Below are 21,430 nucleotides of genomic sequence, written 5' to 3' on the forward strand. Positions count from 1 at the left end.
CAAGCCTTCAATCCTTGTGAATGCTGACGCTGCTGTGCATTCATTAGGTTAATTGAATTCCAGCACTTCCGTTTAATATGTCGCTATGTAAACGCCATGTGCCTCTATATTTTTGTTCAAATCGATGCTTAGTACTGAAAGCAGTACCCTATGGTCCTATGGCAAGCCTAGAGAGTGCAGCAGAAGAAAGCGTGACAGTTCCCGCTTCCATTGCTTCCTCATCGCGGTTGCAGTCTGGGAAAAAAGACAAGGGCAAACCTCATTGGGAGAATTTTTAAATTAACGTCGTGATTAGCAACTTTAGTTCAATAGTCTGTGCAGTGCAGTGCTGCACATTGTCGTTTAATGCTGTACACACAGTTTATGTTCATTATGACATTGAAAAAGAAAGAGAATTTCCGCGCTCCTTCTCTTTATGAAAGACGCATTGAACGAAAGACAAAATATGAGGCAATTAGAAAAGATTTTTATTTTTTTTAATTATTAACCATATCTCGATATAACGAACATTTTGGTTGTTTTTACGCAAATTCGTTAAATCGAGGTTTTCGGCATAAAGAACCCTCGATTTAACGAACCAAATTCCCCAGTCCCTTAGCACTTCGTTAAATCGAGGTTCCACAGTACCTCAGAACCTAACCCAATCGTAAAAGCAGGTTTTCTATGTGTGCCATGTTGCCAAATATATATATTTTTTTCATATCTGGTTAACAAATTTTATTTTTTACTCGTGGACATGTAAAGCGTAGAAACGAGTTATAAAATAAATTCACGATAGTTTCCACTTCAAAAAAAATAAAGCACACGAGTCAAATGACGGATCGGAAGTGAAGATAAAGTTTTTGGACCTATCAACGATAGTGTTAGATTTGGGCTGACGAGAACCAATCAGGAATCACTACTTATAATCGTGCTATTCAATTTCTCCGAATGTGACGCAGGCGTACTTCCATGGAGACATGGAAGTATTGGCTTACATTGTAATACCGGTGCACAAGTAACTAATTGCTACCACTATCCATCCAGTAGGTACCCTGGCCCGATAGAGACCCTTAGCAGGGAGATATTTTCCTCGCCTAAAATTGATTTACATATTGTGCGTGTAAACGATACATCGTCTTTCGTTATTTCTGCATTTAGCGCACTACATACAATATTACTGCATACCACGAATTCTGCTGCGATTTTAATGATTTCCATCATAGTAAAGAATGGTAAAGATTTGACTTCTAAAGTTTATTAAGGGCACCAAGATGGACTTGGCATATGTTTATTCAGTAGGATAAGACAAAATTAATTAAATTTTGAAAATCGCCACAAAAATTGCTAATTTAAACGCACTCTAAGTAAGCCCGAGTTAACGCAGTTATGCGTCTAGTTGGATAATAAATTGTTCATTAAACGTTTTGGTGTGCAATATCGCTGAGCATTTTTACTCGTTGTTTTATTTCAGTTGATTCGGCCGGCGGGCTCGTCTAAAATATAGCACAGTAGAGTATTCGGTATCCGACGGCTTCAGTAAACCGGCCACAAATTTGCAAAACAGTTTTAGGACCCCGTTCCCACTAATGCGTTTTTGAGATGCTCCACTTTCGTTTTATCAAAAACGTATCGTTTTCTTTGCTTCCACACCAGCGTTTTCATGGGACTTGAATCATCTATTATTTCTACCCAAAGCTCTTCCTCCACTGATGGTACAGCAAATACTGAGTTGGCAAATTCTGAGGCGATGCCAACCAGTGAGCACTGCGATCTGTTCCCGGATAGTCCTTACTCATATTCAAGTTTGAATGCGGATAGGCAAAAGAAAACAGCTGAAATAAGAGCTCTTCATGACGATAAACTTAGAAAACATAGTAGAGAAAAATTGAAGAGAATCTTTGTCGTATGAAATGGCTGCAGCTATTCTTAGAAAACATAGGAGAGAGAAATTGAAGAGAATCTTTGTCGTATGAAATGGCTGCAGCTATTCTATTCTGTCTTGAAAAAAACATTCGTAAATAACATATGGAAGTTCTGCCAGGTTTATGTCCAGCGGTCGTCGTAATGCACCTGATCGTCCCTTTAAGCGGCCAAACACACACTCCATGATATCCATTCTTGCTCTACACAAGGAGATACCAAACTGTTGTTCTTGGACAGTACTGGTATACTCTTTCATCAAAAAGGACATGATTGGGTAGGCAAGATCTCCAAGTAAAGAGACTGGGATGGGGTCTTCATCTTCATTTATTTCCTTTGGCATGGAGGGAATTTTTTTCCATTTTTCAAAAAATAATTTATTGAAGAATAAACAAACGGCCTCGTATCAAGCTTACTTCCAGGCTATTTTACGTTGACATCAATAAACTGATAACAGTAGTCCCACACTGCTTGGACATTTCAATTATAACACTGTTTTCGGTTTATATAGATCTCTATAATATGTTGTATTTATTGCGTGTCGTTTGATCTTAATGAAAGTCCCATCTATTGCCCCAAGACATTGTGGAATAACATGAGCTTTTCCAAATTGAGCTATCAGTTCCTTTTCCCCATTCTATGTTAAAGGAAGTTTTATGCGAGTTCACTGCGTCCAGATGCCAAATTATTGCAGCGCATACCTCCCTGACAATTATCAGTTCGGGCCATAACCATTTCTGGATATCGGTTTCGAGCTTTGTGATTGGGTGAGATCAAAACCAAAACAAAGCAAATTTGGCCGAGAGGTGCTGGAAACAAGAAGAAGCTGATTTTTCTTTTTTTTTTTTTTTTTTGTGGCGACCATGTTGTAATGCGGTAGTAAGCTGAAACAAAATTCGCTAATAAGGACTGGACATAAGATACCATTAAAAATATTCGTTTATTTCAAACATTCAACATGCATGTCCTCGACATTCTCGCATTCTGGAAGAGTAAAGCGGATTCTTTCTAGCACAAATTCTTTGTAACGCTGTGGTCTTTCCACCAAGAGCGTCACAGGAATAAAAGCTCCTCCGCCAGCCTGTTTGTATCTGGAGAACTTCTGGGTAGAGCTTGGCCTCGGTGTTAGTGTCCGTTCTCCGTTGATTTCCCTATTTTGGGTTACAAGAAAACCAATTAAATAAGGTTGAACCAATTAACGCGCACTGATAACAATTTGGACGAGTGAGGTGTTAGATCGCGGAATCGGGACAATTTCATTTCTCTCCAGTATAGGTCGAGGAAAGACAATATCTTGCTTCTCTCCGATTTTTAAATAGACATTATCAATTTCAGTCCATCAAGCCTTTACGAAACAGTAACAGTAAAGCAAGAAAACAGTAACTTACCCTTCAATTCCTGGTTACTTTGCCACATCGAAGTAAAGCATGCAGCTGTATATTTAGAAAGTGCTGAACCGTGCCGATCTGCTGCCCTTTGACATCTCCTAAAGTGTATGTCTTTCTCTGCGATTTGCTGAAAATCTGGACTTCTCGTAGAGCCTCTGGAATGCGTTCCATTTCTCGTGGAAGAAGACAAGCCAGTGCATGCGAGTCATACGTGTTGTCGTCTTCACTTTGAATAACAAGCGGTGTTCCACGTGGAGCTTTGATCTTGAAATTATGATACCTGGAAAATAAACGCCAATAAATACATGATTGGGATAAAATAAAATCAAGTAGTCACAATCTATATTAAGACGAATACACATGATCGAATTCAATGCAAGAGAATCATTCAAGGTATTTTGCGCGCTATTGATCGATTCGCGGGAGAATCTAGGTCTCAGAACACTACAAATTCGGTCCTACAGCTCTTAGTCAGCAATAATATGTCCTTTACAATTACCCTTTGATTTGAACACCCTGTATAGAAAGTTTGTTTAGGTAATCACTGGAAAATGTGAAAGCACGAGCGGTGTTTCTAAACGAGTTTCACAATTACAGACAAGTCCCTTGTGGTTTTAGACGAAAATATCACTCTCATCAGTTCGTGTAGTTAAACTCCAACCTTTGTTTCCGGAATGCTGTAATAGAGACACTTCGGCAAGGCTTTCCACCAATGTGATTTCTTTATTTTCATCTTCATGCCGCTCTTATCGCACATTTCCCGGATACGATACCTGAAGATGTGAGAGCTCAGTGAACGAATACCTCTTTGTTCTTTGTTTGCCCGAAGGAGAACTTACTCGCTGCATAATCACATTTATGTGTTAGATCGTGGTTTCCTGAAATTATTTTTTAGTGTGCATTCGCCTTGGCTGAATGAATCTCTCTGATGTCAAGATCGACATTGATTCGAAATTTCATCCAGAGCTCCGATTTAAAAGAGTCTTTGTTTGTAGCACTGACCCAGGTCCGTGGCAGATTTGTGCCAAAAAGACGACAAAGTGTCTCGAGATACTGAATGTGTTCATCCATGCTGTTGGCTTGATCTGAAATTCACAATGTAGGCTTATAAAGGTCCGATAAATAATTGTCCTTTTACTTTAAATTGGCCGGCCACAACGTATGGTTAAAATTTATGGTTTACACGATACTCCGATGGATCTGAACAAAGGAATCCGTCTGGTAGTTTGCACACGGACAGACTTTCAACATTCGTGCACTCGAGCAAAAACCTCGTGCACTCGATTGGAATTTTGACAAATTGGAAGCAAATTTATTCTAGTTTTTTAAAAGATTTTTTTTAGGAATCAAAAAAAATGTTGCATACCTGAAAACCTCAACTAAATAGAGGTTATTCCTCGATCGAGCTCTTCGCAACATGGACCTCCACCCGACTTTTCATCTGAATTTTTCCTTCTCGTCATCGCGACCACCATTAGTTCTTTTCTTGTTGTGTGTAATTGCTTGTCTTCTGTAATTTTGCAAGGTTTCATGGGATATGGGTCGGGAACTAAGTCGCTAGGGCTCGAATAAAGTAATGAGTGAGTTTCCTCGATATCCCACTATGACATCTATGTTTGTGACGTCATCAAGTATCCAGAAATGGTTATGGCCCGGACTGATTATAGAGACAACTTGCCAACTCTCTATTTGCGGCGTTGAAAAATTTCTTGGCTGGCCGCTTAAAAAGATCATCATCGGCAGAGTCAATGGTGTTGCTATCATTTCAGATTCAATAGTTGGACTGTACCCTCGCTAAACTTCTATTTCCTAACTCCATGAACTGGCAACGAATCGCCGGCGCTGCATTCATTAAACGCAAATTCTTGTTCTTGAAATGAAGTATCTTTCAACTGGCTTTGTTTCGCATTTTCTCTCCCCTTTCGGCATTGAAGTTAATGATCTATTAGCATGTCCGATGGACACAGTTCCTCGCACATTTCACATGGTAAGGCTATAACAGTGCTTCCGCTTTCGTGCGCCAATTTTTTCCCGCTTTCGTCGGCGCTTGAGGCCGTCTGATCGCTTGACCTCCCGTCTGTTTTGACGAAATCTTTTCGCCCGTTATCCATTCTTGTTTCTGAGAGGTTGTTTTCGTGACTTGATTACTTTATATCGCAAATCTCGTTGTTGTAATTGGCGGAAATGCTCTATCAATATCTTCCAGAGTTATAACTGAACTTTTAGCGATTAAACTTCTGATCCGCTTTTCATTGTTAGTCAATCCAAGTCTTCTAATGTTAATATATTAGATGGATTTCTTTTTCAAATACACACGAGGCTTGGATTGCTTCGTGAAATAATGTATATTACTCTTCTTGTAGACCGGTTAGGTTTCTCTATTATTTCTAAACCCCATCTAAAGCAAATACTGAGATTTTCCTACAAAAGGAGTTGTTTATTTTAGATCATAGCATGGATAACTTCGTCAGTCGTCTGCGTGAAAGTTAAATTTGGCACCCGTATTGACCTCTTCAAGAGGAAGCATGAAAATAAGTTACTTTTTCCCGCTTCCGGCTGCTTCACCCACAGCGTGAACCAAAGCGGCCTGCCTCGCAAGATATAATTACGAAAAACAACAAATCGTATTCAGGTTAAAATCAGCGTAGTTGCATGACCGTACTCCAAGTCAAAGTCCAGCTGAACACTTTAAAAAAAAAAGGAATCTAATACCCTATTCACACCAGCAAAACATGTTTTGTTAAACTGGTTTTTACTGAATGAAAATCATAACCAGAGAACTGAAAAACTTAATTGTCCATAAGATTCAAGTGCTTGCTAACTTGCATTTCCAATGTGCTACATTTTAAGTAAAAAAATATTAGGTTAAGTAGTTTCTACGAAAAAAAAAAACTTTTTTTAACAAAAAAAAACTTTAAAACATGTTTAAGCTTTGGTGTGAATGGGGTATCAGTTAAAAATTGGCATGCTCCAGCAAACTCGTGCGACCTTTGCCGAAAAAACAGACAACATTCATCGCGCGAATATGCAGGTGACCTGAGAAAAAGTCACCCCCAAAACTGATCAGTAAAAAGTCCCTGACCACGCCTGAAGTGAAAGTTGAAGTCGAACCTCCGCCAACACAGTCCTAAAAACTGATATATAGTGTATTTGTATTCCAAATAGGTCCTGTCATGCGTTAAACGCAACTGGTACGCAACTTGCGATTTTTTTGGGCTCGATGAAGTTAGACCGACGCTGGGCCTCTCATCGCTCTGCCTTTTACGGGTCCTTACGCTTCAGAGCGCACACAAACTATTATCAGCTACGCAGGCTACCACCAACTATGCAGGCTAAAACTGATATACAGTTTTGACACAATACGTTCTATCAACCCTTGCAGCTCTATCATGCTACTCATTTAGCTAGTTTTTAGCTGTACGATGCAAAATTACTGATTTATTTCTCCCGACGATGTTTATCATTCTGTTTAAGGTTAAGTAGAGCGGCCTATAAAGAACAGCATTAGGAATGCTTAGTATACCATTTAAGGTAATCTCATGGGCCCCATATCCTGGAGAACGGACAGAAGGAAATCACAGGAGGTGATCATTCTTATTAAAACCCTTCCCTTTAGTCAGTTTGCGACCACAATTGACTAGGCTCGAGAGTTAATGAATAAGTTCTAATTTTCATTCAAAAAACGTTTAATTTCCTTGCTGGGGTCTACTTTAGAGGCTTGTTTCAATTTTGCCGCAGTAACTGAACCGTATGGATACTGAGCCAATTAATGCTGCTTGCTTCATCTAGATGGTTGTGATAACGTGCTGTATTATCAAACTCCTCCACACGGTAAGAAACATGCAGGCACCGGAAGGGGCTATTACGGAACCCACCAGAACCATTTATGATCAGAGTGTCTTAGGAACAGCCAGGGAACCCACTCCTCGTCGGAGCAGAGCTGTGGAAAGGATGTAAAAATTGTATGATGATGCCTTTTTTTATTTTTGTCATCGTACTTTCTATCATATTCTTCTTCTCTAATATCTGCACTTGTTTTAGTGGAAGCGGAACTGCATCTCATAACCACTCTTAAGGTTGGGAACAAAAACAAATCTCTCCTTAGTTACGAGCGCTAAATGTGTGTGAGTTATACAGAGTAACTGAAAACGTATTTAAAGAATTCAGCATCCGACGGCCTCAGTGCATTATACATAAGATTTTTAAGCTTTTTAAAATATGAAAGACGGGAAAAGTGCATCGTGGCATTTTCAAAAAATTTTACCGTTTTTTTCAAAGGAAAACAATTCTTTTTTCGGAAATCGAAATGGTTATGATTAATTGGTAACAGAACTTCGTGTCGTCCAATTCTGTCTGTAATCATACTAATGATTGACAAATCGGACTCCTGTTTCACCGTCGTCCGATTTTTATTGGAATTGGACTCCACTCGGTCCTATTATCATTATTAATCATAACCTTAACAACTTCCTCCAATCTGATTGGTGCATTGGCCGGCCTCTGATTATTCTGTAGAGTTTTCTTTAGACTATGCCTCTATCGGAGATATTTTCTCGAATAATTATACTTGTTTTTTCGGAAATTGTAATGGTTATGACTGATTAACTGGTAACAGCACTTCGTGTCGTTTATTACGGTCTGTCATCATACTCGTGATTGACAAATCAGATTCCCGCTTCTTGGTCGTCCGATTTTGAAAATCCTCGTACGTTAGAGACCGAATTTTACTCCACTCGGTCCTATTACCATTATTTATGCCGAAGAAAATCGGTGATGAACGGTATTTGCTAATCACTTCTGAATTAGGCGGTAAGCGCACACAAGTTTCAGTAGCCCCCTCGCCCCCTCAGGAGGAATGGAAGGAAGGCTAGCGATTGATAAAGAACTTCATCCAACCTAGTTATCAACTCCTACTGAAGGAAAATCTCAGCAATTACTGGAGATGACGGGTTGAAGATTAGTGATTTATTAATGTAAGAGTTTTCAAGAAGAGGAAGCTTTCACAGACAAATCAATGCCTCGAGTGTATTTGTACCCGTCTAATGTACAAGTTCTAATGAACATTAGATGCCTTGGAAATGTCGAAAGCGGATCAGAAGAAAATCGCTAAAAGATATTGATGAAGCATTTCCACCAATAACAACAGCGAGATTTGCGTTGTAAAATTATCAAGTGGCGTAAATGATCTCTCAGAAACAAGAATGGATTACGGGCAAAAAGCTTTCGTCAAAACAGACAAGAGGTTAGGCGATCAGACGACCTCAAGCGCCGACGAAAGCGAAAAAAAATTGGCCCACGAAAGCGGAAGCATTGTCATAGCTTTACCGTGTGAAATATGCGAGGAACTGTGTCCGTCGGACAAGCTAATAGATCATCAACTTCAATGCCAAAAGGAGAGAGAAAATGCAAAACGAAGCGAGTTGAAAGATACTCCATTTGAAACACAAGAATTCACGTTTAATGGATGCAACACCGGTGCAGTTCATGGAGTTAGGTACATAGAAATTCAGCGAGGGTACAGTCCAACTGTAGAATTTGAAGATGATGGTAACACTTATAACTCTGCCGATGATATTGCTACAGATTTCTTTTTGAGCGGTCAGCGAAGCGATTTTTCAACGCCGCAAAGATCAGAGCCCTTCGCAAATGGCAATAATAACTCCTTTTCCAGCACGAGATATGTTGAAATCCAGCGGAGTTACAGCCCCATGATGGAGTTTCAGGATGAAAATTCTCCCGAACTTTTCGCGCACAATATCCCGGAATTTATTCACACTCGAGATTCGACAAGAGCCTCTGAAAATCGTCATCAGACAAATAAAAAGCATTAAATAATGGACAAAAAGGATGATCAGTGATGGGTGAAATTCATATTCTCGCAAAACTTTACCGGACGAATAGTTTGAGTTGCTCGGTTTGATAAAGTTGAAATTTGTAAGAAATGCTCATAGGGGAAACTATGGTGTGCTTTTCGCCGAGGCAGAAAATCATGAAACGCGTTTGTAAACAAGGTGCTTTTATTCTGATTAAGTAACTATGTACAATATGATAAAACACGTGTATTCAAAAGCTCATATCAAAGTGATGCACGTAACATCAGTATGCATATTCTGTATATTGTTCTCTAGACATTTCCAAGGTGCTGACAAGGAGAATCGAAAGCCTCTTAAGTTGGTGATCATTTTCTCTGTTCTCGTGACCTTAAAGTGTGATTCAAGGATGTTATTCTGGGAAGAAATTAGATGCCAGTCATTCTTAAGGGTTAAAGGATTACTTTAGTCTCACATTCCATAAGGAGGAATGACTAGTTACGATTTAAATGCAACGCAACGTTTATTGATACCAAAGATGACCAAAGCAGCGTTCTATCAGCAAAGAATCAACGACTTTCGCGTCTCAAGTTCTGTCAGCCTTTTATGATAAAAAATTCTCCTTTGACTTAAGCCTCACCCCACCACACAAGAACTGAGTTATAAAAATGATTTCGGCTTACGAACGCTGATAAGTCTAAACCGCATAGAATAATCAGAGAAAAATAAAGCGAGCTAATGCACCAACTGAATAGAGGAAATATTGCCTAGTACATGTAGAAGCGTTGCGATAAAGCCCGTAACAATGTTATTTCTGGCTTCAAGTCGCTGAAAAGAAAATCGTTCTAATTGTTGAGAAATCCTTAGCGAGAAAAAACGTGCAAAGAGACTGGAAGAGACGTAACGAGCTACCAAAAAATGGATTTGGTGCATTTTAGCGGTAACTAATTAAGTTCGTTCATCAGCTGTAGCTTGCGGTCAAGGTTCTCTCAGCTGCACTAACCGGATGCACTTCACACGCGTACAATACCGCCGGCTGCGGAGGTTACATGTACTTACGGCCCGCCGTAGTTATCTTTAAATACAGCCTGGTGTTATAACATGGAGAAAACACTGGTGGAATCACTCATGGCCCTGTCCAATCGTGGTTTCTTGGACGCCGGTAAATCTATTGCAGAATTTGTGCGTTGAAGTTTCTGAAAGAGAAACCAAAAATTACAGCTTGTTTGCACCATTTGACAAAATTGAAGTCGTTCCCTTTTTTCGTTTTCGGTTATTCTGTTAAAATTTTGCACCAACTGTCAAAATTTATGTCGGCTTTTCTTTCGAGTTATTTCATTCAAATTGTCCCTAGTGAAATCACGCACTTTTCCCGCAAGATATGCCATTCTCAAATATCGCAAAAATGCGAAAGATACGTCCCTGAGTCAAAATTATAGCTTCACTGGAAACAATTTTTTTATTACAGTTACAATCGTCATATGGCTTTTGGTCAGACTCCTATTTTATGCAAAATTCTCAAACAAACTTAACAGATTATTGGTAGAAAAACTCGATGGACAAAGTGGAACTTGAACATTCAGTTTGACGTGATTTTAATTCGCATCGATGTTCGTAAACTCTATTGGCACGTCACATACCTTTGCATTAGAGTCGTTCTTGCCAGAAAGTGACACAGTGTGGAACACAAATCCTCGTGTTGTGGCGGACGCATTTGGTGTATTGGATGTGAGCGATGAAAGTCTTGACAGAGTCGTTTTACTGTGCTTCAGAAATGATCCTTTAAAAGACTGCAAAAGAAGACAAAAAATAATGCTTGACAAACGTTCGACTATAACATTGGAATTCACAAGAAGAAGAGCATGAAGCAGACCGTTCGTTGGAATACTGAAGTGGATTAACAGTCCCTTTAGTGAACGACTGTGAATATATGAATATCATATATTTGAACTGCGAATTAATAAACGAGAATGAGAGAGATCTTCGCAATAATAAACACCACTTAAGGAATAGTGAAAATAAAGCGTGGAAAAAATTTCAGGCCTGTACAGGATTTGAACCCATGACACCTCTGATACCGGTGTAGTGGTCTACCAACTCAGCTAACAAGCTAATTGGTAACTGGTCATTATTTTGGTTCTTAATAAACCCGTGAAGTGATGAGTAAATGACTATGGATATCTGAATATAATACATTTGCACAGCGGATTAATAAATGAAGCCGAGAGTGATCATCGCAGTAATGAACACTACTTAAGCAGTTCCTAAGTACAAGAAGTCCCTTCAGTTGTACCCACACAAACAGAGAGCCGCGTCTCGGCACACTTACATTTTTTTTCTTTACTGCTGGTGCCACGCTGTTTTTGTAGTTCAGCATGATTGCTTGAGGCTTCACTGGAGCTGTACAACACAAAAAAGATGAAAGGGAAAAGGAAGAAACATAATTTTTAAGCACAGTTACGTAAAAAACTGGGAACGAAAGTTGAGAAAATTGGTGAAAAAACGACAATAAAGAAAACAGAAGCCCTGGCCGTACCTTCTGGTAATTGACTGCTCGTATCTTTAATTTTATTGAGAATATTTTGGCTGTTTTCGTCGATATCTAACATATTACTCTCTTTCTTTTTTTCCTGTTGAAAGTAAAATAAAACAGAGCCAAAGAAATCAATTGCTTCACTGCTCAGAAATACAAAAATACTCCAAAGAATTTGAAAGACTCAGTAAGCTTGCTTGCGTCTAGAAATGGGCTCGTTACACGCACATAAAAAAAAGAAAACTAAAGCTATCACCTCAACCAATCAAAAGATGCAATCGACCTCAAGCGCGGGAAAACACCAGTGACCAGGTGCGTTTGCTCTCAGCTATACAAACGATTGGTCCGGAGAATGGCGCCAATTTTCTAGACCAATGGCATACCAATGTGATGCAAAACCAACGCAATCCCGGATGATTTTTCTTACTCAATTGAAAAAATTGCTTTATCTTATGGCATAAGGGTCAAAGAGAGTTTCACCCTACCAGTTCTTCTCTCAGAAACGTTTCTCTTTCATATCTTTCCTTGCGTCTCTGTATCTCTTCCTCGGTACTCAGTTCAGTGGGCTCTCCCTCTTCGTCGCCCCACAAGCCTTTATCACCGAACAGATTAAACTGTGAATTCTCATCAATACCCCTCCACCGGAAGTGCCTTGTCCGGCCCTGCCCATCTGAGTATAGATCGCCATCAGGAAGAAACATTTCTTTGACAGCTCTTAGTTCCGCGTTGTCCTGGTCGTGGATTGATTTCCTGCAAGAAAGGTATAGAATTTTTTCTTTTGCAGAACTCCTTCTGTGTCAGTACCTCGGCTCAGAGCCGTGGCCATGGGTTCCAGACCTCTGTCAAGACACACAGGTTCAACCTTTGCTGGATTGTGGTGTTTTATTCTGGAGGCAAAACACTTCACACCTACAATGCCCCTCTTTTCCCAGGACTATGAATGCGAACTTGCTTAAAACTTAACAAATTTCTGGGGAGAGGGGAAGGGAGGAGGGGGGGGAGGGGTTTACCGGCGACAGATACTCTGATTACCGCTAAGAAATCTCAAATAAATTTTTAGCAAGCCCCGCTAGGTCCGCAATATCACAAGTACAAGAAATAAGCCCACAGATTTGTTCATTCGATGATAAATACCGCTTACATATGAACTTTATTAATCTGTTTCTGCAGTTCCTCATCGGATGGTAAATCCTCTCCTCCAGACTCTTCGTCCAAAACATCATCATCTGTGGCAATATCTTCATCTTCATCAGATCCTACATCACTGCCCGACAGCTCAGCTTCCTCCTCCAAAAAATTCCTCTTGTCAAAAACGTTCCTATACGTATCCAAACAGGAGAGCAGTTAGCCCTTTATACCCTGACATCAGTATGCATATTCTCCATACTGTTCTCTATACATTTCCTAAGGAGCTGACAAGGAGAATTTGTTTAAGAATCAAGAGCTACTTTTATTGGTGATCATTTCCTTATAATATTCTTGTGACCTTCATGTTTGATTCAGGGAATATTGTAGGGAGAAATTAGATGCTAGTCAATTAAAGAGGTAAACCCTTTAACTCCCATGAGTGACCAAGACAGAATTTCTCCTTACCATATCATTATAATTTCAAGCAGATAAGTGATGAGAATAAAGAAAAATATCAATTTGGGGATTATTAGTTGATGCAATAGCAAATTCTCTAAACTTACATCACAAGAACTATATGGCAGACAGTAAGGAGAACTGCTAATGAGATCTTGGGAGTTAAAGGGTTAAAAGGTTTAAATCAAAATCACCTCAGATGTCAATGATAAGAATAGTGTGATAAGAGCTACAAAAAAGTGAAAAGAAAAAATAAACATGTCAATGAATAACATACTTTTTCTCTGTCCCGTAAGTCTTGCCATACTTTCTTTTAAGAATCATCTCCTCAGGATCGCTCTCTTCATCATCATCATTATCACTCTCCTTGCCCCGTTTCTCGTCACTCTCATCACCATCAATCTTTCCCTCTTCTTCATCAACCTCTGATCTGCTTTGCTCTGGATCCTTTTCCTGCCTTTCTAACACATCATCAACTATCTCATCATCATTATCATCGTCGCTAAACTTCCCTGAACATAAACCCAGTAGTTCACTCATATTGTCTTGCTTGCTTTGTGTGTCAAGTTTTGAGTTTTTCTTTTGCCCCTTTGTATTTTTTTGACTTTCGGTGTTATGGAGAGGTTGGCCGTCTTCGTCGTCACTAAATCTTCCAGAACACAACCCAAGCAGCTCCTTCATGGCCGGCTGGGTATTCCCACTGATTTTGTCATCAAAAAGTTTCTTTGTCTTTGCTTGGCTCTTTTTACTGGAGTTCAGGAAGCTGCAATGGAAATAAAAACAAACAAGCAAATAACAACATGAGCAAATGTATTGTTAGCAGTCATTGTGACAACTTTTTGCTCCAGAAAGAAAGAAAAACACAAATTATTGGGAATATGGAAAACAGCTTAAAAACTACAAGCATATTATATGTATGTTACATTCATAATAAGATTACATAGACTGAGATAAATGTTGAGTTCTTGATGATTTTCCATCTCCCAGAAGTTTCAGTATTAATCCCATCAAATAAAAACATTTTACTTGCCCTGTGGATTGAAAATCAAAGCCATGATCTCACAGGTGACTAACTTTAGCAATGCAGAAAAGAAGCATGTGGAGAAAAATTCAGGCTCCAAAGGCATCCAAACCTGTGCTTGGGATCATTGGTCTATTTTACAAATCATAAGTCAGAAAATGTCCTCTTTCTTTTAATTTGTAGCTCTCTAAGCCATTCTGTACCTTTTCTCTGTCTTTAAAATGCAATGCATTGATCAATATCAGCCAGAAAAGTTGACATTTCTCCATAGATTATTTGTTAATCAACATAGTACAAAAGAGCATAAGGAAAATAAAAAATAAAAAATTCTAACCATTTTTTTTGGATAAGACTTCAATATGTAAAGAAGCATGCAAAATTTATTGCACCTTTATAGAGGACATAAAACCAAAGGGGATTTTTCCGTGAGAGCCATTCAATAATGGAACTTTGAACCAAAACAAAATGATGTACACAAGGATGGAAAGAAAATTGATTTTTCAGCTTAGCCTTTGGGCAAGTTGTAACCTTTTCCACGTTTCCAAAGGGTCTGCTCATTGGCTTTTCCTCAGTTGCAGACAGAAAAGTGAAAATTTTTTACTTGCTTTTTAAGCAAATGATGAATGAATCCACTGGCCCAAGTGGAAGACCAACTAGCCAAGGATTACAAGACAGGACTTTCCTTACTCACTATGTACACCTGTACATCTGAAAGAGTCAGAAAAAAGGCAAAACCAAGGAAGGAAGGTAAGACTAACCCCTGAGTATTCAGTATTTGAGTGAACTGTGTGTCTTCATCAAGAGAAAAGTTGAAATCGCTAGACATGGGCTCTGATCCTGTTTTTAGTAGCTGAGAGTTGTTGTCTTCAACATTCCTATCACTCTCATGATCAAACAGGTCCTGAAAAATAAGTTGGTTGAAAATAAATTGGTTTTACTTTAAATTTCAATCAAAATCTCAATAACTTTGCAAAATTTTCCAGTCACAAATTGAATTTTTTCCCAGAATACACTATAGAACAGAACTCTCTGTAGATAAAGAATTTGATAATTACAGGTACCCATACAGAGTAAGAGAAATTCAACAGAGAATGTAAGTGAATCAACATTAGTAGTTTATGTGAACTGTATCACCTACCTGGGAATCTTCAACAGGAAGTGTGAGCTGAGATAATTTACCAGACTGAAAAATAAATGGAATAAATTTGTAGGTCTTATGCATGACATATAAATGCATAAATTAGCCATGCTTTTGCTATCTATTGTTAGAGTAAAAACACATCTGAGCTAAGTTCACTGTTTTCACACCAAGTAAAAGCAAAATAAAGTATATCAGAATTATTACCTTCTTTACAGACAGTGCATCACCATAATTTCCCATGCCCATGAGGTGTCTGACTCTGGAAAAAGATGAGAATATCTCAGGTGTTTTCTTTCCTGGACTTCTGTCTTCATCCATTCCGAGGACTCTATTATCCCCCTGTCCAGGGGGTATCACATTACTGTCACTGCTGGCTTCAAGACTGTTCGCATTCCCACCAAACTCTGAACCTAACCCTCCCCCAAAACTTGACTGGCTGGACTCCTGTGATGCCTCAGAAATATTGGCCACATTTTTGTTTTTAGCCTTCATCTTAGATAATACTGGCGAGCTAGGAAAGTGGAAATTTGTATCATCACTGTCTTCCAAACTGTCTAGCCGCAGACAAAGGCTTTCCACACTCTCTCCAGTACCTTTTTCACTGTTACTGTTATTTTCTAGAGAACCGTCATTTTCCAGTCCTCTGGAACGGCTGTCACCAAAACCAAAAAGATCCATAGTTTCCTCCTTAGGATGAATGGTTGATTCTTTTGTTTGTTTTGGTTTCTTTTTGATAGCGTGATGAGATTTTAAAACAGGAAATTCACTATCACTAAGAACAGAGTTTTCATCTGCAGTGTTGTCATTTTCACCATCATCACTGACATCTCCCTCAGATCCTGAGTCAATGTCATCTCTGCCATTATCAAAATCATCATCATTATCACTTTCATCTGCTTCATCATCTAAAAAGTCATTTTTAGCCTTTTTGTCTTTTTCATCTTCCCCATCAACTTCACTGTCACCTTCCTCTTGCTTTTGTTCATCATCTTCATTCCACTTGTCAAGTTCATCATCAGATTCATCTGCGCAAAGATAATGAGTGGCATTCTTTCTCAACATCTTCTATGACTGACCAAAGAAATTTAATGTCTTCCCCAAGTGATTATCAGAGCAATATAATTTCATTTTTCTTTCCCTTTCTTTATCTCAATTCTCAGAATTTTTGGCAAACAGTAAAGTCATTATACTGAAAATTGGTGTTTAAGAGCTGTAATCAAAATGTGAGAAGGGGGAATTGTTAACTGTATCTTGGAATCTTGACGCATCACAGTACAAGATTTCTGGGCTAATACAGATCTAACATTACATAGCAATCTAACCAGCCTAGAATAAATTTAACCCTTTAGCTCCCATGAGTGACTAAGACAGAATTTCTCCTTACAATATCAATCAGATAAGTGATGAGAATACAGAAAAATATCAGTTTGGGGATAATTAGTTGATCCAATACCAACTTCTCTGAACTAATATTAGAGGAATTGTATGGTTGAAAGTAAGGAGAATGACAAATCTGATCTGGGAGTTGCAGGGTTAAATTGTAATGTAGGCCATGTAGGTTGTACATCCACCTTCTTCATCTGTCATTTCTTCTTCCTCTTCTTCTTCCTCACTCATTTCTTCATTGTCTAATTTCCGTTGAGATTCTTGTATTTGCCTATTTTCTGCTCGTTTTACTCTCATTTCTTTTTGTAATTGTTCCTTCAGAAGTTGAAGCCTGGAACCTGCGGCAAAACAATTGAAGTATATTATTTAAACTCTCAACAAGAGGCTACATTGGCCAAATTGATCCTTGATTTACTTGGCAGTAAATGTAGATCCATCAGTTCCTTTGCACCATCTAACTGCTATATTGTATTCAATTGATTCTATCTCAACGAAAAAAAATGAGACATAAGAGCTTAACTGTTGCCCATAAATAATGCCACATATGTACATGTACGAAGAAACACTAAACTTTAATAAATGCAGCAGCAGTTAATTTAGTTCATACCACATTTAATATTCCATTTTGATGCCTGACCTTGGATTTTTTACTTCACTTTTATGAAGTTGTTTTACTAATAAACATTCTCTGTAATTATAAGCTATTAAGCAAATTCACCAAAATACAATGTGCTATGTTCAGTATAACAAAAGTAGCGCATACAAGACTCACCAGGTGTCTTAGCAGTCATGAGTTTCTCATTACAAAGGATTGGGTTTACCCCCTTGGGTTTGGGTGTTTCTTCTAAAGAGACCTCCTCCACTGGGGGATCTTTTCTCTCTGTGAGTTTCTTTGCAGTTGTTGATTTATCTTGAGGCTTTAAGGTATGCTTCAAAAATCTGTAAAAAAATTATTAAATGGTATTAAATGAGAACAGGTAAATGAAGCAAACAACACTTGTACACTGTAACATTATTCTCAAGTGTTACAGAAATGAAGCCCAGTTTTTGCAATGTATTTTTTTAATACAAATGTGGCAAAAAAACTTCTCATTTCCGTGTTTTCCACAGCAAATAATGTTAGTATTCAGGCTACTGGACAAATTGTATGAGGTAAAATATCACATCTATTACCAACAGCAAAAAAAAAAATAAATGAAAAGTGAAAAGGAGAAAAAACTGAAACTTTCATAAGGGCTCACTCTTGTAAAAGCATTTTTTGGTTCCAATCAACTACTACCTTTCTTTTAAACTCTGTACTCCACTACTTATTGGCTTTGCCACAGGTGGGGTGACATCCAAGTCCAAGAAGAATGGATCTGTAGCAGCACTTAGCTTTGGTGTTGCTGCCTTAGACATCACCTTAACTGCATCAACAGCAGCTGTGGGACTGGTAGTATCAGCAATCAAGGGACTAGCAAGCTCTTGGTCAGCAGGCTTACCATTACCAATGGGTGATGTTTTATTTTCAGGCGGAATTCCTGAAGAAATAACCCTTGGGCTGATAGAAAGAGGGAAGGATGTTGATGACAATAAATTCTCTATTATGTTACATTACTTTCTTGGAGGAGTTGCACAGTGAAACTAATCATGTCACCCAGATCTGATAATATCATTTTGAGTGTTTGCTTGCTGTGATAACAAGGAAAATTCAAGATGCATCTCCTGTCTAGGGAATAAAAACTGACTTGTGACAAACACCTGACAAAAATGCTGGGGTTGCAATACATGACAGCGCTCATTATGATAGACTAGCACAACTTCCAAGGAAAAGAGGAGTTTGCATGAATACCAGGGATTATACCATTTTTCAGAAACAAATTTCAGGGACTTTTCCAGGACTTGGATTGATTTTCAAGGACTCTAAATTTCACCTTAAACTCTCCTATTCTCAAGATTTCAAAATCAATTCCCCTTACAGTTTACAGACATTTCTTCAATGTTAATTCTGAAAACTTTATTACTTGAGTAAAGGAGATTTTCAGGAATTTCCAGGACCTATAGTCTTTTTTCCAGGACTCTTCAGTCCTGGCAAATGTCAAAATAAAATTCCAGGACTTTCCAGGTTCTCCAGGACGTGTTAAACCTCAGAATCCTGTCACTCTTATTAACATATTTCTTTTCTCCTAATGGTTTAATTATGTTAAGACAAATATTTTTTCATTTTATTTCCATTTTATAGGGAATGTGTTAGTAAAATGCTATCAGCCTTTCCCTCTCTCTTCCATTCTTCCATAACTTACAAGGGTCTTTCTCTAATAATAAATTCATGCAAGATAAAGATTAAATTACAGGCATGCTTCATAGTACCTGTCAGACTTCTTTTGATCTGTTAGTGGCACCCTTTTCAGAAAATGTGTTATAGGAAGTACAGCTGGCATATGGTATGGCAGCTTCACTATTGATTCTAAAAAGTAAAAAAATATCATATGAAATTTAAAAGATGTAAGAAACTTAGCTATCAACCAGAAAATGCAAAACAAAAATTTTTGTCATAGGCACTTTAAGTAGTAGATAATACATGTGTTGCAACCAATTTATATGCATTTTTAAGAGCTTCTGACCCTTGAGAGTGACTAGCATCATATTTCTCATTACAATATCACCCCTGAATCAAGCATCATGAAGGTCAGGAGAATTCAATAGAGGAAATAATCTCCAACTAAAGAAGCTCTTTATTTTTATACAAATTCTCCTTGTCAACCTTATGAAATGTATAGGGACTGGGTCAGTATGGAGAATATGAGGGACCGGGTCAGTATGGAGAATATGAGGGACCGGGTCAGTATGGAGAATATGAGGGACTGGGTCAGTATGGAGAATATGAGGGACCGGGTCAGTATGGAGAATATGAGGGACTGGGTCAGTATGGAGAATATGAGGGACCGGGTCAGTATGGAGAATATGAGGGACCGGGTCAGTATGGAGAATATGAGGGACCGGGTCAGTATGGAGAATATGAGGGACCGGGTCAGTATGGAGAATATGAGGGACCGGGTCAGTATGGAGAATATGAGGGACCGGGTCAGTATGGAGAATATGAGGGACCGGGTCAGTATGGAGAATATGAGGGACTGGGTCAGTATGGAGAATATGAGGGACCGGGTCAGTATGGAGAATATGAGGGACCGGGTCAGTATGGAGAATATGAGGGACTGGCTCAGTATGGAGAATATGCATGCTGATGCTAGGGTGTGAAGGGTTGAAATATTAATGCAGCAATAAACAATCAAAAATACACACAAACCTCTGACCATTCTCTGTGTTTCACTGTGCATGGACATAAGCTCTGCCTTCTTTGCCTTATGAGGCCTGCTTGACTGTTAAAAATAACATGAAAACTGACTAAATCCTTGTCATAATATTAGTTCTTCTAAAGTGTATGTGGGCTAAACTTTTCTAGCAAACTTAACCTGACTGTTTTATTTGAAGAAATCTTACCCTCGTGAAAAAAAGAAAAGATTTTGTAGTGTTTTATTGTAGTTAGATTCTGACAATTGATCACATTTTTTTTTTAATTTAGATTTTGATGTAAGTAGACCAGTTGTTGTAAATCCTTGTTCTATAATCCCCAGGGGTACATCCTAGCAATAGGCTAATGGGGAATGTGCCGCTAGATGGGGTAGCATTTCCACGGCTGAACTGACCATATTGATGAGCTGCAATTCCATAGAGTATTATTAATCCTGAGACCCTCCAACTGATACGTTATTCATTTAAAAATTTCATAAAGGACATCAAAATCGAAAAAGGGAGCTGCAGTTTCATTTATGATGGAGACTCAGACTTTAGATATTTTTACAAACAGAAGTCCTTCGAGTCCAATTAACATATGCAATTTGTAATAATTTGTTATCAAGTATTTTATTTCTATTTGATTACATCTCAGCTAGGTAGAAGGTACGCATTAATTAGTATCGGCTGTACAAGTTGCCTTTTTTCATCGACCTACTTAAAGTTCACAGATCCTTTGCGAAGTTTAAAAAGGCTAACGAACAAGTTTGCTTATAAATTCAAATCAATTACCTTCTTTCTAGATTCTCGTCTTCGATGATTCTTCTCCTTTTCAGATGTATTTTCCTCCCCAGAATCACTGTTTGCAGCTTCTTCTTCTGAATTATCTTTTTCTTTGCTGTCGATGTGATCGAGTGCGGGAGATTTTGGAGCACTTTCGTTGTCTGAAAAATTTCCATCTCGTCCGCCATCACTATCTTCTCCGAGCTCCGCGTCAAACAAGTCGTCGTTTGCAAATCGCTGTGCCATTTCGTGCGAAAACTGGTTAAATGTTTATTCATGGAATTCAACAAAATAAAAAAATTTAGGCTATCTAACCTGTAACACGTCGACAGCTCCTGGCATTTTGAATGTCTTTGGTACAATTAGGAATCTTTCTTCGCAAAAGCGAATTTCGCGCCAAATAGAAACCCCGAATGCTTTGTTCGTAATTCAATAAAATTTCGGAATGCACCGGAAAACTTCGGAAACTGTCGGAGATTAGGCACGGTTACCAAGCAAAACGCGACCTGTCTCTCTTGAGTGAAATCCTGACGAGAAGTGTTGTCGGTACTCTACTGGTCATATAAGATATATAAATTGGTTGGAAATACCGTTATTCACTCAGGATAA

The 21,430-nt window shown here is 38.5% G+C and overlaps 1 protein-coding gene and 1 long non-coding RNA gene across 2 annotated transcripts; both read right to left on the minus strand.

Annotated features, from left to right (window-relative positions):
* Nucleotides 1-2,732: 2,732 nt before the first annotated feature.
* On the minus strand, nucleotides 2,733-4,913 carry LOC149043027 (uncharacterized). Its single transcript, XR_016188167.1, has 4 exons — nucleotides 4,657-4,913; nucleotides 3,952-4,063; nucleotides 3,291-3,570; nucleotides 2,733-3,053 (listed from the first exon to the last, which is right to left on the minus strand). It is a non-coding gene; the product is annotated as an uncharacterized LOC149043027 (long non-coding RNA).
* Nucleotides 4,914-9,305: 4,392 nt separating this feature from the next.
* Nucleotides 9,306-21,336, minus strand: LOC113674184 (uncharacterized). Its single transcript, XM_027190655.2, has 17 exons — nucleotides 21,137-21,336; nucleotides 20,831-21,058; nucleotides 20,052-20,124; nucleotides 19,115-19,211; nucleotides 18,045-18,305; nucleotides 17,538-17,704; nucleotides 16,951-17,103; nucleotides 15,584-16,404; nucleotides 15,377-15,421; nucleotides 14,997-15,139; nucleotides 13,495-13,980; nucleotides 12,775-12,951; nucleotides 12,119-12,383; nucleotides 11,637-11,730; nucleotides 11,430-11,500; nucleotides 10,741-10,890; nucleotides 9,306-10,296 (listed from the first exon to the last, which is right to left on the minus strand). The coding sequence occupies exons 1-17, from the start codon at nucleotides 21,161-21,163 to the stop codon at nucleotides 10,195-10,197; spliced, it is 3,360 nt and encodes a 1,119-aa protein (XP_027046456.2). The 5' UTR covers nucleotides 21,164-21,336; the 3' UTR covers nucleotides 9,306-10,194.
* Between the last annotated feature and the right edge of the window lie 94 nt (nucleotides 21,337-21,430).

The sequence above is a fragment of the Pocillopora damicornis genome, chromosome 7 (assembly GCF_964200805.1).
Source record: "Pocillopora damicornis chromosome 7, jaPocDami1.2, whole genome shotgun sequence".
In the NCBI taxonomy this organism is placed as follows: domain Eukaryota; kingdom Metazoa; phylum Cnidaria; class Anthozoa; order Scleractinia; family Pocilloporidae; genus Pocillopora; species Pocillopora damicornis.

Coding starts and splice junctions, on each gene's coding strand:
- LOC113674184 (XM_027190655.2), bottom strand. CDS start 21,163: ATGCCAGGAGCTGTCGACGTGTTACAG. Junction 13,981..14,996: donor CAAATACTGAATACTCAGGG/GTTAGTCTTACC, acceptor TTTCCATTGCAG/CTTCCTGAACTCCAGTAAAA. Junction 11,501..11,636: donor GAGCAGTCAATTACCAGAAG/GTACGGCCAGGG, acceptor TGTGTTGTACAG/CTCCAGTGAAGCCTCAAGCA.